This window comes from Thermobia domestica, chromosome 3, assembly GCF_964235325.1.
Source record: "Thermobia domestica chromosome 3, izTheDome1.hap1.1, whole genome shotgun sequence".
Taxonomy (NCBI): Eukaryota; Metazoa; Arthropoda; class Insecta; order Zygentoma; family Lepismatidae; genus Thermobia; species Thermobia domestica.
The window spans coordinates 107,706,536-107,722,535 of NC_137456.1; the positions used below are offsets into that span (position 1 = coordinate 107,706,536).

Genomic DNA, 16,000 nt, shown 5'->3' on the forward strand with positions numbered 1-16,000 from the left:
GGAAAATGTAAGAAAATGCATGTTACGGAGCTGAAATTGGTATGAGGCAAGTACGAATCTCATATTAGGAGTAAAATTAAATATAGAGTATCTAATATAGCGGAGCAAAAGGAGAAGTAGTTGATTATGCTAATGAGCACTCACCTGGTTACAAGCCTAACTCGTCTTCAGATGAAGTATTTGCAGACTCGTCATCTTGTGTGGTTATTTTCAGTAGCGCAATCACATCCTGAGGCAGTTTATGGTTTTTTTTCTTTGGGAGTCCTACCAAGGTGGAAATTACTGGATCCGAACTCAACAACAGCCTTTGAAAGAGATCCAAATTACTGGCTACTCTTGATGTTTTTCGAGAGTTGTGTTCTCTGTATTTCCGCACATCCTTGTGTCTAGATTCAAGGGCCTCCTCTGAAAGCTCCCCAATCGGTAAAAGAGCTGCCTGCACAATTACTGACCCGTGAATGAGAACTTTGTGCACGGTGGGTGGCATGTAGTACCAGGGATATAATCGCACAAATAACTGAGCAGTTTCGATGCAGTACGTGTCGAATTTTGCAACATCTATGTCATGTCCACAGGAAATTGTTGTCAAGATATTTCCAAAGCGCGTGATTAACTGCTGATCCACTCCTGTTATCTCCGAAGCTATTTGAGGAGCTGCAAAGAACCTGCGGGCGGTATTACCGTCATTGGTAGTTCCATAGCCAGGTTTGGGAATATCCACACTGAGGCCTAGTATGCATCTGAACCTCTCTTGGATAATTTGTTTTCTGCTTTCGAACATTTGACGAGTTCCATCTTTCGTACTCGCTTTCCACTTTTAAAATCTAATCTATACGAGATATGAAGGATACACTCAAAAAATCTAATATGTGCATGGAGGATGGAAAGTCCGAACTCCAAATGGGATAGATCTTGTGGCACATTTGTCATTCTTTTAAGGTCATTCATTTGTGAAATTTTCGCGCCACAGATGTAACATTTCAGGCTTGATGTGTTGGTGATGGCATTGCATATTTTGCCATCAACCATTGATAGTATAAGGGAGTAGTGTACAGTCAGGGTATTGTTTCTTAATGGCTGTAAGCTTTCTATCTGTTTATTTATATAGTCTCTTTCTTCCTGGGCAACAGTAGTGGTTTCGTGAATCCAACGGAGATGAATAGGTCTGCAGAAACGTCTTGATGATGGTCTTTCATTTCTCCACACGCACTCTCCTGTTTCATTATCAACCAATCGCAAGAGAACGATCGCTGTCATAAATAAACTTGCGTCACTCATGCCACTTTCAGTCCATGTCTGTTTATATTGTGAGTGACCAGAACTCCCGTCAAAACCCCACTTGCAATGCAATATATACGCTTTGTCTCTTAATGATGGCTCATTGTCCGACAAAAGTTTCAAAATTCGGTTTGCAGTATGGTCTAGTAACTCTTGAACTTTCACCTCACATTCACTTTCACTTACACTTATATTTTTCGGATATGTTGCTTCTTTTGCTTGCAGAATAGCATAGTAGCTCGGATATAGCGTGTGACCATGTTTAATTGCCGTGGTTCTAATTGCCTGATATTGGTGTTTACTTAAGTTCGTAGAGACAATCATCGATAACGCTTCCTCGTCTGATAGCTTCGTTGCTTCTTGTCGTTCCTTTATCCAAGTGTCATGAATTCTTTTGCCCCTGGTCGGTGTTGTTGTGGTTACTTCTTGCAACAATTTTGCGGCTTGTTCATCCCCGTCAGATCGCAACTTCATCACCGTAGCATATGCAAGTTCAGGCGTACTTGTATTACTTCTTAACGATTGCGTTTTTCGTCTTTTAGTTCTGTCACACACATCGTGAAATTCTTTGGAAGGACGTCCAGTTGTTGCCGACGACGGAGTGGAAGGAACATCTGTGATTGTAAGATGTACTTCTTGCTTCAACCAGCCCGAATATTTACATACAAAATAACTTTCGTTACTCCGACACTTATTCCAGCACCAATAATACGGAATAAAGAAATGCAACCTCATTGCATGATACAGCGATTTTGTGGCTTCGCTATCTATATCTAATCCACATTTGTTTTTCACATATTGCACAACACTTTCTTCTTGCTGCACACGGGTCTTCCTTCTGTTTTCTTGTATTTTATCATGCAACTCCAGACGCGATATATGTATATCCATTGTACAACGACTTACAAAAGGTAATCGTCAACCCTGGTTCGGCTAATAATATAAGTAAATCTTTAGTGGCAATAATTGATTACACCTTAAAATATCTTCAGTAATTATATCCACTAGTATTATCACCTTTTCTACCGAAATTACAAGTCGATGATGAGTATTAAACAATTTATTCGTTGATTCTCTTTTAACGTATATTCACACAAAACTGTCTAGCAATCATACATGTTAGTTAGGTATCCATAAACAACTACATAGCAACCAACTATATCATAATGTATATTTCTTACATATATTAAAACATTCTTCTTTTGTTATTTTTAATTAACATTCTATCAGGTATAGTGCTTGTGTAGAAGCACTTTCTGCCCAAGATACAGGTAATTATCAACCGATACAAAGTATCTCGTTGTAATTGTTTACTTCCCCACACTACACAATGCTGAAACACACACTGCAAACACTCAATAGCTTTGTGATAACTACCGTACACGCGGCTCTGTCGTTCTCAACTAACTCCGCGTGCTTGCACTGTCAAACAAACGCTATAACTTACGTGCTTATCTTCTGCTCGTCTCGCCACCTCAAGCGGACACCTTCAATATCATAATTCCAAGGTCATATTTCCTGCAGTAGACGGAAGTAGACAATGAAACTTATACAGCTTATTGACAACTATCGACTGTTATCCATGTTTAAATTTCGTGGTATACATGTGTATCCATTTTTTTAAAACTCTACGAGAAGTCTGTAGTACTCCAATACATACGAGTACTAATATATGTATTTACTATAACTACTACGATGCAATACACATTGCTCATTCTAACTGTGTCACGTACATAATACTATACCAAGTGCATAATAATTACAATATGCCCCCTCATTCTCATGGCTGCTCGGAAAACAATTTCCCAAACTCAAGTCACAAATTTGCTAATTTCCTGCAACGAAGCTTCTGCCATTTTGGGACGTCTATAATTACCGGTACTAAGAGATAATTCAGTCAATATCATGTTATTCTCATGATCTGACTCTCGATGATGACTGTTACACCTCTTTTGTGTCTGTAACTTCAACTTCATAAAATGACTTTTGTCCACCTTTTTCGCTATTCGGACCACTGTGCGTCGTTTCCTTGATCAATTCAACATTTCCTATTCTATCCTATTCTATAAGCCAGAGAGAGCTCTCCCTACCCGTTCATCCGTCCTTCGAGGTGGCTGTTGGTACTTGGTAAGGGAGCTTCTTATCCGGGAGTTACTTGGTCGCCAGAGCCTCGTTAGTAAAAACACCAGGATGTACCACGAGCAGATAAGGCTGCCATTTAAGGTACAGAAATCCTTCAGACATCCTTCACCCAGTTTTGCATCCCTTACAGTAACTACATTCGTTTAAGTAAGGCTTGAACTTCAGTGTAATAGCATCATCGACTATAATATTATTTTATTTTGACCGAGAGCTTGGTTCGAACTTATTTTTATTGTCTGGGAAATATATATATTGTACTGTGGAGTTAGAAGTAAGTGTTACTTCTTAAAGAAATAAATCAAAAGTAATTGAATTGCTGTATTGATATTAACTTCGGTATCCTGGGGGTAGAATAAAATGAATAACGTAAACTAGTATTCAATTGGTAATCCAAATTGGATTTGATGTTACGTGTTGGTTATTAACCCTGTATAATAAAATATATTTTCGAAATGCCTGATTTTTTTTTATTAATTACGTTATTTATAATCGGACCAAGGCCCAGGTATATTATTGCCATTTCACACTGGAATATGAAAACAAGAATTAAAAAACAAGTTTAGAAAATATATAACCCGTTTTTATCGTTTATAGATAATTTTTACTCTAATATTAGAAATGTATAAAACAGTGAATATTTGGTGATAGAAAATCATTATTGTATATATACATATATATATACATATATATATACTGTATATATAGCCAACAATAGCCGGGCTACTAATGCGCCAGTATCGTTGACGAGAAAACTCAGTCGCGATGTGGTACCAACTTTGTTTTCAATACAGATCGCCGTTAAATTTCTCTCTCGCGGATAACCTCGAGCTCTTTCGTGACTAAGCAGTTAGCGTACGCACCTTTGGAGTGGGAGACCCGGATACGTTTCTCAGCGGGAGCTCATGTAGTTTGGATTCCACGTTAATCAGTAGGTCCGTCTCACATATCCTCGCTGCTGAAAGGAACGTAAAATCAAATCAACTCGTGGACAACCTCCGTTTTCTACATTCCACAATTCAATCCCCATTTTTCCATGTGTCTGCCTGTGGCTCATGCATAATAAATACGAGCTAGAATATACCAAAATAAATAATTCATAATATACACATTTACGCATGGGTCACAGTGACCCAGACCCAGAGGGGCATATCAAAAATCAAGATTGAATTATAGTATGTGGAAAAAGAAGATTCCACGAGAGAGAACTTTAAGGGAAATATAGATGTAAATAATATTGGTACCATAGCGCGACTGAGTTTTATTGTTACAACGCTACTGGCACTAGAAGGAGCTCAGCTATTGTAGACTGCCAGCGCAATCTCTGCATTTAGCTCTGTACTCCCGCCCGTTGTTGGTGAGTCAATGTAAACTAGCGCGACCGTATTGTTTAGGCCTATATCAAATAGATGGAAGAAATAATGGAGGGAGGCGCAAATTTTTTCTTGAACTCAGAGGTATAAAATACTTGAATACAGACCTGGTAGATTCCGTGTTTTGTCTCGATTACGGTAATGGAAATGGAAGTTAAGCGAACTTTTAAGACCTCACGAACGATGTGTTGGGAAGAAAAAAGAGAGAAAGAGAAAGACAAAAGTAAAATATACTGGAAATTACGCAGTTTGTTAATATAAATGTATTATTGTGTTTTTGCTAGTTACACTAGTATTTTTAGAGATTGAGAATTCAAATCGTTGCTATAGTTGTCTAGTTCTTATATCTATTCGTCACCGCCGCTGGTGTCTGCAAAATTTCATTAAGTTTTTCCGACTGTTTTAGTACTGAAATCCCACCTTCCTTTAGCGTGCGGCCATTACGAGATAATAGTCAACTGCAGTTCATCGATAATTTTTAACATAAGCTCGTAAGTAACGCGACTACAGCAATGAGTTCTCATCCGAAAGTAACAGCTAATATTCATCAAACGAACTAGATATGGAAGAATGCTGGGACGTGTAATTCTCAATTTTGCCAGACATTTCTAAAGCAATAAAACATCGAATCAGTAAAACATTCCAAATCTAACATCAGTTGAATTTTGGTTGTTGTATGATCGAACTCATGCCAAGGAAAGTGTTTATCTTGCAATATATGTAGTAGTTTTTCCCGATCAGATAGGCAAATTATATTACCTCTGCGAAAAGATAGAGGTTTTCAAGTACAGTATATGTATAGATTGTTTCAAGTGTCCATAAAATATGGTTTATGAAGTGTAGTTGAGTTTACAAAATTACTCCAACTTTTTTTCCCTATTGACTGTTACAGTAATCACATTATTTACAGTATATGCTCAGTACAAGGACGCTTTGTATGATGATATGATGAGGATAATGTCATTTCTAAAGTTTAGATTTAATGTGTTCCTTGTAGTAAGGACAAACTCAACGAAGGCTTGTTTCCTGAAAATGCACTCTCAACGATCAAAATAATCGTCCATTTGTTTTGAAACTATTTTCTAAGGAAAAGAGGAACGACTTCCGCATACTTTACATAGATGCACGTACTGGCTACCACAAAGCAGTTCAGTATTATTTTTCGAACACCTCAAGTATAATTTCGGTGTTCAATATAATAAGAGCGTTCAAATTACACACAGCTCTTGTTTAGTTCGTCCTAACTACCTGAATTCTCATTTAAGTGCAAATAGTACTCCATAAAGACAATGTATGACTCCCTGTGAAATTTCATGCGATTGATTTCTCACTTCAAGTCGTCTTTTAAATTGTTCAGCAACTTCTTGTAGCTAAGGAATTAGTGTTCTCTCTTTTGACGCGAAAGAATCTTCAAATCCCAGTGGCAGTATACAATTCGGATTACATATTAAACTCTAGATCTACGTCCCGTGTATTGTCAAAAAAAGGAACATTAAACACCAAAACCAGTAAGTAATTTTTTCATGTGTAATATGAACAATAAAAGTGGTAATACACTTTCATGAAACAAAGAAGTAAATATAGTAGCAAAGAGCGTGATATTACACATAAGAACAATGGCGAATATGAATGTTCCATCAGCATGATATACTAGATATACAGGGTGTTTCAAAACAACGACGACGTTTGGGAGGTGATTCCTGACTCCAAGATAAGACAAAAAGTATAGACCAACCTGGGTGCACAAATGCTTCCTTTCGGAGTTATAGGCTGCCGAAAACATGAAAAAAAAATGAAATTTAAAGGTCCATAGCTCCAAAGGTATAGGACCTACAACAGTCGGGTCAAGACTTCACTTGGTAACTAGTATGTGCCCTATCCAAATATCCAAGTTTCAAAATCCTGCGGTACTTCTACAATTTTTATAGAGGTAGTTGGTGAGTAATTCAATTTATATACCCGTAGCTGAACTCCCTCTATAAAAATTGTTGTGTGCGTATCTTAGGATTCTGAAACATGTATTTTTGGATAGTGCATATATTAGTTCCAAAGTGATGTCTTGAACCGACTGCGGTAGGTCCCATAGTTTTGGAGCTATGGATTTTTAAAGTCATTTTTTTTTTTTTTCATATTTTCGGCAGCCTATAACTCCGAAAGGAAGCATTTGTGCAACCAAGTTGTTCTATACTTTTTTGTCTTATCTTGGTGTGAGGAATCACCTCCCAAACGTTGTCGGTATTGTTTTGAAACACACTGTATAGTAAGTAGAGATAGATAGCTGAAGCGTTTGAGTAGTCAACATATATTACATCTGAAGTGAATGTTACATGTAAATTTACTATGTGCTTCATGTCAGTGGTATTTCTGTCACCATTAGAAGATAAGTAACATTTAGTATAATTCAGCATAATTGCTTTTTATGATGGGTGAAACAGTCTGTCGCACTAGAATAAATAACCATCAATTGTTATTGCCAGCGAACGACATTCTTTTTGGTGTCACGAATATTTGTTTTCCTCGAAAATTACAGATGAAAATTTATCCTCAAACAATTCATTTTATTCGGCTCAATGTGATCTATCAGTTGATATAGTTTTGTTTTAAAACAATATTACAGTTAAACAAAAAAATTAATTTAAGAGTTAATCATAACGTTGCGCTATGTCTCATTACCCTAACTGTGTGTTGTCGCCTAGGTGGCGTGGTTAATATACAGTATCAATTTTTAAATGTACAAAATTTCTATTTTCTCTGAAACTACGCACTCACCCATATTTTGTTCAGCTTGATTAGATTTATCCATTGAAATATGTCTCATCTTTGAACTTTTTTTTCGTTAAACGTTAATAATATTGTAGAGCTTAAGATACATAATTACCGTAATGTTTGAACTTACGTCAAGTTTTTTTATGTAAAGGCATATTTTATCTAGCATTTAATGAATTCATAAGTTTGTACTAAATTATTTTGAGTTTCGAACTCTGTTATTACTCCCATAGATGTACAAGGAAAGTTTGGCACTTAAAATTTCTCTTCTTTTCCCTTGCAGTTCGTTTGAATCTTCTGGGTCAACTGTTTTAAACAAATTCCAGCTAGGTATTGATAATGGTTCTTCGTATGCAAAGCGACATGCATGTTCCTGGTGTTCCAAGCGCTTCTATGATTCGTATGACCTGAAAAGACATATTCGTATTCACACAGGAGAGAAACCATTCACATGTACTATCTGTTCTAAAAGCTTCAATCGAAAAAGCACCTTGAAAACTCATTTTCTGGTGCATATGGGCAAACCATTTTATTGCAAAATGTGTAGCAGAGGTTTCACATCCAGTGATAAATTTAACCGGCATATAGCTATGCATTCTGCAAAATAATATTGAATTTTCACATGTAGAGAATTACCAAAACACTGTATTTAAATACTGAAAATCACTATCTTAAAATGGATAAAAATTCTCCTTTAAAGTAATGTTTTTGCTGCAGTTTAGAAATTAGTTGGAAAAAAGTCACGAGTATCTCTAGACTATGAATAACCTAAAAACAAACTTTATGATCCTATTGCTTCTCTATTATAAAATTGTAATCTGGTAACCCAGTCAACATACTTTCTTTTTTGGTAATAAAGAGATAACCACATTTTGAAATTTGCTTTATTTTAAGGCAGCCCTTTTTCATTTCTTCATTTTGTAATTCTTATATTTCCGTTACGCGGAATTAATAATTGAGACATAGCACTTACCAAAATTAATTCAATACTTATCCTGATGAATGCTTGATAAATAGGTCTCCGCGCAACCAGTGCTTTGTGGACTCATCGTGAGTTAGACTGTATGTTAGCTAATTGCACTACAGTTTTTGAGCGACCCATCGTTCCAATTCATCCTACAGATTAACATAAGTGCTTCTAATATGCCAATCCACTTGATGAATATTGTGGTTCACAAACCAAAGGTAGTAGCCACTGCAACATGACGCCTGACATCATCTTGGAAAAGCAAAATTTCATACCGTAAACACTTGACATTGGTGACAATATTTTCTTATACAGAACGTTCAATAGGCGTCTCACATTGTTGTGCCATGAGCAACTAATGGTTTAACGGAATACGCAATCAACCCTGCATTGTTTCATCACTTTTGTAGTTCATGGTTACACAATATTGGCAGCAGCCATCTTTCCTGGGAGATGCCATTTTTATCACAGAGAAAAGATTTGAGTTTTCATTTATCACTTTAAAGAGATGATTTCAACGGCTACGCTACTTAGAACCAGTGCTGTAAAATCCGTCAAAGACTCCCCCTAAATTGAACCCATGGTATGGTCGTTACGAATGGCAGTTCTGCTAGAGCGTTTGAGATTCTGCTTAAAACTCCTGATGGATAATGGTCATCTGCACTATCTGATTCTTTTCGTTTTCGTTCGATATCATGTAGTGTTTGATCTTTGAGGTAAGTTTCTTCCATGACCCATCACTTGCTGCATTTTTGCTTTTCATCCGCTCTTTTTAACATTTGCAGGTTAAAAAACTACAGTCAATTTGGGTCTGAACTTGTGCAGCGGAAATATTATTGTAAAGTTATACCCAATAATCCCCTTCCAAATCTGTGAACGTTATACACTACATACCGTTGTCTATCGGTATTCGTTGAAGCAGTGTTGCAATGCAGATCACATTCCTCCTAAGATGAGGGCATTCCTTTATCGATTGGAGTTCCCAATTTTATTTTAAATATTTTATATGTATTGCCGGTATGATTTGTTTTATATTACAGTAACCCGAGTTTAACCCTTTGAAGGACAGTTTCAATGTGGACATCGCCTATCAGATGCAAATCATAGCTTCAGGCAACACCACCAGCTGTTTGTTCTAGCTCCAGACAAACATTTTTTTTTAAACTTAAGTTTGGAAGTCTTGGGTTTCAAAATGTTAAACGTTACATGAAATTTATCGAATTCAATGCTTATTTCCCAAAGATATACTGCTTTGTTTTGAAAGAAGATTGTTCGACTTATTTTATAGTTTGTGTATATTGTATCTCTTTAATTCTTTTTACATACTTTTGTTATATATTAATTTAGATCGATAGAAACTGTTCTTTTTAAAAAGAGTTAGACATTTAAATTGTCATTTATTGTTATGCAATAAAAATATACTGCAGACTGTATTGTAATGCATCTGAAGTTTTAAAATAATCCCTGATAAAGTAAAGAAAACTTCAAAAAGAGTATTTGCCTTTAACTTCTTATGTAAGTTGTGCCAATCATCAGTGTACTTATAGCGTACATACGATAATAAGTATATCCGCCGTTGAAAGCATTTTTAACCTCTTAACCATTTTTCAGTGTGGAAACTTTCATATATTCTTATGACTACGTGTTAATACTTGTGATTACCTTCAAACAACTAAAATATAAAATACTGTTCACTTGTGTTTATATAATAGGAGTATCATTGGAAAAAAAAAGTCTGATTTTTTTTCTACATTCGTTGAGTTTTCTCAGATAACTGTAAATGGTGCGAAATAAACTATACATCTACCTCCAGCTGTCAATATATATAAAGATTTTTGTTCACTTTTCCTTCCAGTGTGTTTGTATCCTGTGGACCAACTGCTGTGGACAAATATGTACTAGATACTCACTGTCTCCGTACTTACGGGAGGCGACATGAATGTTCCTGGTGCTCCAAATGCTTCTTTGACTCATATGACTTGAAGAGACATATACGCGTTCATACAGGAGAGAAACCATTTACCTGTGCTGTTTGTTCTAAAAGTTTTAGTTTGAAGTATAACTTGAAGGTTCATTCACGAGTGCATGAGGGCAAACCTTTTTATTGTAAAATCTGTGGTAGGAGTTTCACATCTGAAGATAAATTTAACCGTCATACTGCTATGCATGCTGCAAAATGATCACTAGACATTAAAAACAGTTGTTGAGAATAGGTATGTGCTGATCCAATATCAAATATGTATCATCTGAAACGTGGAAGATAGAAAACAAATGGAATATCCATGAAAATTTTGTTAAAGTTTGTTATTTATTTTCATTTACGATAGAGAAACAAAGTTATAAAACATGAAAGGAATTATAGGTATGAGTAACATTCTAGAAAACTTTTACGAATCCGTTAATTTTTTTGTAGCGTACTGAGCTTGTATACACTATACTTTTGCAATGGCAAATATGTACATATAATTTAGTAATACTCATAAACACTAAATAAATAATTGTTCAATTGTTACTTAAAGCATCACTAATGTATTCAGCGCCCTGTTTTTTTTATCGCTTTTCTCGCAGTTTAATAATGAAAATGATAATAGTAATGAGCATCACAATGGAAATCCGCATGCTGCTTTTGTCAGGTGCCACTATTGAAAATGTTAATTCGTTGATTGCTAAAAGCATGATTTCTTTCCTTTTTTAACTTTTCTCACAATTCAATTTTCCTTCTACAGTTCTCTTGAAAGAAATTATTTAAAAATATGTCGAATTGTCTAGATGAGATGTAAAACTTTAAATGCTAGTCTATGGAACACTTGCCTTTCCCAGATTTTTTTTTTTCGCAATAATTTAAAATATCAAATCTCGATACCTAGAAATGTGAAAATAATACACCTTACCACTGAAAGATTTGAATTTCCCCGCTCATCTTGAATAATTCAAATAGTAATGCTGCAATTAGCTAGATTAGCATTAGCAACAAATATTAACGGGTAATTGACATATAATAATAAAATAAGCATTTTAATTGTTAACAGCATTCGATTATATATATATATATATATATATATATATATATATATATATATATATATATATATATATATATATATATATATATATATATATATATATAACATAATAATGCTAGACACAATTTGATTACATGATAATTTAATGTAGTATTGCTGAAAGATAAACAAGAATATCAGAAATGGTAAAAAAAAAAGTCAAAAGATTGCGATCTTGGCCAATAATTAGTTTTTGGATCAGGGGCCACAAAAGTTTTGAACGGCCCTTAAATCGAGTTTTCGTATTTTTTACGGAATAAACATCTCATACTGATTTAAGTGATAGTTTGGGTTTGGCTACACTATATGTAGTTCTCTAGATATGAGACCTACAAAAAAATTTTTGACTGAAATACTATATTGGATCTTTTAATTCAAAAAAGAAAGAAAAAACCCGCAATTTTCTCGAACTTGGGTTGTTTCTCGTTAAACCCGAAATTCTTACAATATAAAGAGTATAACTATTTAACAACATTTTGAAGCCTGACGTCGCAGTTTTGTCTCGCTTAATGCTCCCATATTTGTCGGTTATACCAAAATAGCATCCCTGTAAGCTAAATTAAAATTTGTTTTATTTTACAATATTTTTTGTTGAAAGTCAAATAATTTTCTTTACACAAATGAAATAACTTAACTTCAGGAAATAATATTTCTTTGTTTCTTCTTCGTTCTTTAATTTTATAAAAGAACGAAGAGCGAAAATTTCAGCAATTTATAATCAAAGGAAATTATATATATATAATCATGACTTTCTACACCTCAGTAAGACGGAAATCTTCGTAAGTAGGTCTTATTAAAGTAAATTCATTATTATGGCGACTATTTCCTGCATCAGGAATGAACATTACCTATATACAGTAAAAATTGTACGTAATATTACGTGCCCTGTTTTTTGATTGGCTGGAGTTTAGCGTCCTTTTTCAGTATCGAGGCTATATAAGACATGGCTCTCTAGTTTAACATAGAATTGGAATCACCATACTGTGTTCAAATTTCAGCGCTTTTCCACAAGGAATCGAATCCAGAAGGTCGTACACCAAAAACACGCGCTAGCCATTAGACCAGCAAGCAAGGCTTTAATTATATGCACTCATTTAACATTTAAATAATTCCATATGCAATTAAAATTTTATTTTTGAGTATTGTAATTTAGGTTTGTTGTTGTACTTATAGGGTAATCCACATAATCCATATGGACTTTTACCATTTTATTGCGTGTAACTTGTAAGCAAATCATAACGAACATGTGCAGTCAGTTCTGAATTAATAGTAAATGTTGGAAAATAATTTTGCCACAACAATGTTATTCCTACACATACAACTGAATCTGTTGCGCCATTCTGTGATGTTTGTTGAAGAACATTGAATAGTAACAATATTAACTTCATTCTTGATGGTTTCGCGCAGTACATTTAATGTTCTTGAATAATTCCTATACTCAGTATCCTCTGTGTAGCTCTGCAAGAAAAAGTCAGGAAAAGTTAGGTTACAGATTACTTAAACTTGTATTGTTACTAAGGAATTGGTTGTGAATTCCATGGAGGCGTTGGATTATCTTATGTAGCGCCGTCTTGTTAAATGTATTCCTTCGTCAACTAAGGTCGTTGAGTTCAATAAATCCGTTGAGTATGCAACAGTAAATCCCAGTGTTTACAGTTTCGTCGAAAAAATTATAATCTACAGTTCTCAAAGCAAAGTCTGCGTACATGATATCAGCCTTTTCTAAATGCAGTATTTTTTTGATAGTAACAATAAGGATTTTCGGCAGCGCAATATCTGTTGTTTGGACGTTGACATCGAGATAAATGTAATCATGCCTCGTCTGCAAAGTACATTGTGGAAAGAGTATGTGGTTGTATACTAAGAAAAATCTGAAACTATTGGCAATAACGAGCTCTTGTTTTGTTTGTTCGGTTCTTTCAGTTTACATGTTACATACACTTTGGTTGAGTGTTGGTCTTCTTTGATGCTGTCTTCCTAGAATCATATGAACATCAGTTTCGTGGCTTCCGGCGCAATAATTGCTTTGGTGACCGGAATGCTTTGGCAAACATCTTCCTGTAGTTCGTTACAGCACCGAGTCAGTGAGATGTGGGCTTACAATTTAAGATAGAATCCAAACCACCGCAATGCGTTCAGTGCTCCCCCACTGAGAATCGAATCCAGAAGTCCGTGCTCCAAACACTTCTCTAGCTATTAGACAAGAAGGAAAGGCATCATATTTGGGTTATCTAAGGCTGATCTTTATTACTCTTGCTGCGAAGAAATCCATTTGTCTCCAACTTTCTCATTATCAAAAGGGCTGTTAGTTGCGTCACATATTACGAATATGAGACTTGGAAATATCCTTGTCTTTCGTTCCAACAAGACAGAAGAGAATATTACATGTTTACTCAGTTCTGACTGTCTTTTCCCCAGTTCTGACTGTGACTAGCCTAGTCTATAACGGCAGCCAAGGGTTAATTAATCTCCATCAGGATTACCAGACTGATTCTCTAATGACAGTTACTGTAACAGCTAGATGCATATCTTGTATATAACAATAACCAAAGTAAAATTATAAGTTACTGAAAGTGGTACAGATTATAGAAGCACCCGGTATTGTAATATCCATATAACAAAAATACAAAAAACTAGACACTCAAAATGGATACGAGATATTTTAAATTTGCTTACATGCGAAAGGTTGTTGTTGATGACTGTTCTTGCTTTTTATCGTATATCTGTATACTACATAATTCACCAATTATGCTACGCAACTGCCAGTCTTTAGGTGTAAAATATATGGTACAAAGTGAACAAATTGGCAAAGCTCAACTCTTGATGTATGTGCGGTGTATATATGAAAACACTTTTTTAGAGTGAGCGCAAATGTCAGTGAAATCAGGGCCAATCAGAGACAACGATGCTCAATGGTTTTCCGCCTCCAGTGTTTTATTATGAAATAGCAATAAACCTATCATCTATCACCTTTGTTATGCTCTATTTCGCCTCTGAGTGGCTTAAACACAAACTTATTAAAGATAAGATCGTCGCCGAACTATTTTGGTATGTCCGTATTTGTGTTTACTAAAGACTAATATTGAGAAAAGATAAAGAAAATAAAATAGTTAATAGTGAATAATTTTGTACAAGGTAAAAAAGAGTAATTAGGTATTCATAATCACTTTATTTAATAATAAAATCAATATAGATGAATGCATGTACAAATATTTCATAAGAAATAGTTGGTGGTAACTGAACTTGAATCTCAGTCGTAATGGTTGAACTATAATGTTGGTTTTGATCTAATCAGATTCATCTCTCTGTAACATCCTCATTTTGTAAACAAGAGTTTCACATACAATTATTTGAGTATTTTTTTTTAATTTTTTAAATAAAATTTAACATAATTTCAAGAAACGTATCTTCCTATATTTATATATAATGTGATTTAAAATATGGTATGTTTTGCAGCATGTTCCGAAAATTCAATTACTTATGGCTCTTCCCCTTCTATCATGAGTGAAGTTGTGTTTCATTATTTGTTAATCGCAGTAACAATGAAAAAATGCGAATCTTAAAGTTTATTTGGTTAACAATAGATAAATATAAGAGTATTTAATGCAGTTAGATGTATGAGTTTTTTTCTCCCTACTGGAAGTGTTATTCGTAAATTGTATTTAGAAGAGTGGAAGTTAAAATATCTAGATCATTCACTGAGTGATAGTTTTAACTTACATTATTGTCAGCACGGGTGTTGTTTTTTAAATAAAAGCGTATCTTACATTAAACGGCGTTTTATTTAGGTTACTTTAATGTATATCTAATCTTGATACAACGTTTTAGTGAAAATGCCTATGTAATGCTCTTAGTTTTCAATCGTAACATAGTTCATTGCTCCGCGGCGAGCGGCCCTCCATTATTTGTCGTGACGTTTCATGCCTCAGGAAAGACAACTCATTTGGGTCAAAAATTGCATGATCTTAGATGACTTGCTAAGACCAGTCGAGACCAAAAACCGAAATAAGCAAAATGTCAAAAGCTTACATGAAAATAAAAAGAAATCTGATACCAAATTGGATTGAAAATTAGTTATAAGTAGACATCGAATTTTTATGCGCTTAAAATTCACGAAATATGCATGCAACTATGCTGTTAAATGTGTTAAAATATTCATTTAATATACACCAATAATGCAATAAAAGAGAGCATTTTCAAACATGTAGCAAAGTTGTGACAAAGATTTGCACGTGAAATATAACAGTTTTCGTTTTTAAGGATTTATTTCTTCCCATACAGTATATCACAAAATGCTGCTTTTATATTGTATTATTTATTTTTTTATTTTTTATTTTATTTTTTATTTTTTTATTTTATTTATTTTTTTATCTATTTATTTATTTATTTTTGTATAAGTTTGTAACGTTTGTAGC

At 34.5% G+C, this 16,000-nt stretch overlaps 1 protein-coding gene across 19 annotated transcripts in view; it reads left to right on the plus strand.

The window, feature by feature from the left end:
* LOC145680652 (uncharacterized) overlaps positions 1-16,000 on the plus strand; it is a 407,115-nt gene that overhangs the window by 234,562 nt on the left and 156,553 nt on the right. The window contains exon 4 of one of the 19 annotated variants that reach the window (XM_081751392.1): positions 10,379-10,718. The exons of 17 other annotated variants lie outside the window; for them this stretch is intronic. In XM_081751392.1, coding sequence (XP_081607518.1) covers positions 10,379-10,703 — 325 coding nt within the window. In that variant the 3' untranslated portion in view covers positions 10,704-10,718. Of the gene's footprint in view, positions 1-7,839; positions 8,341-10,378; positions 10,719-16,000 lie in introns of those variants that run through there. One more of the 19 variants, XM_081751391.1, reaches the window with a different exon arrangement.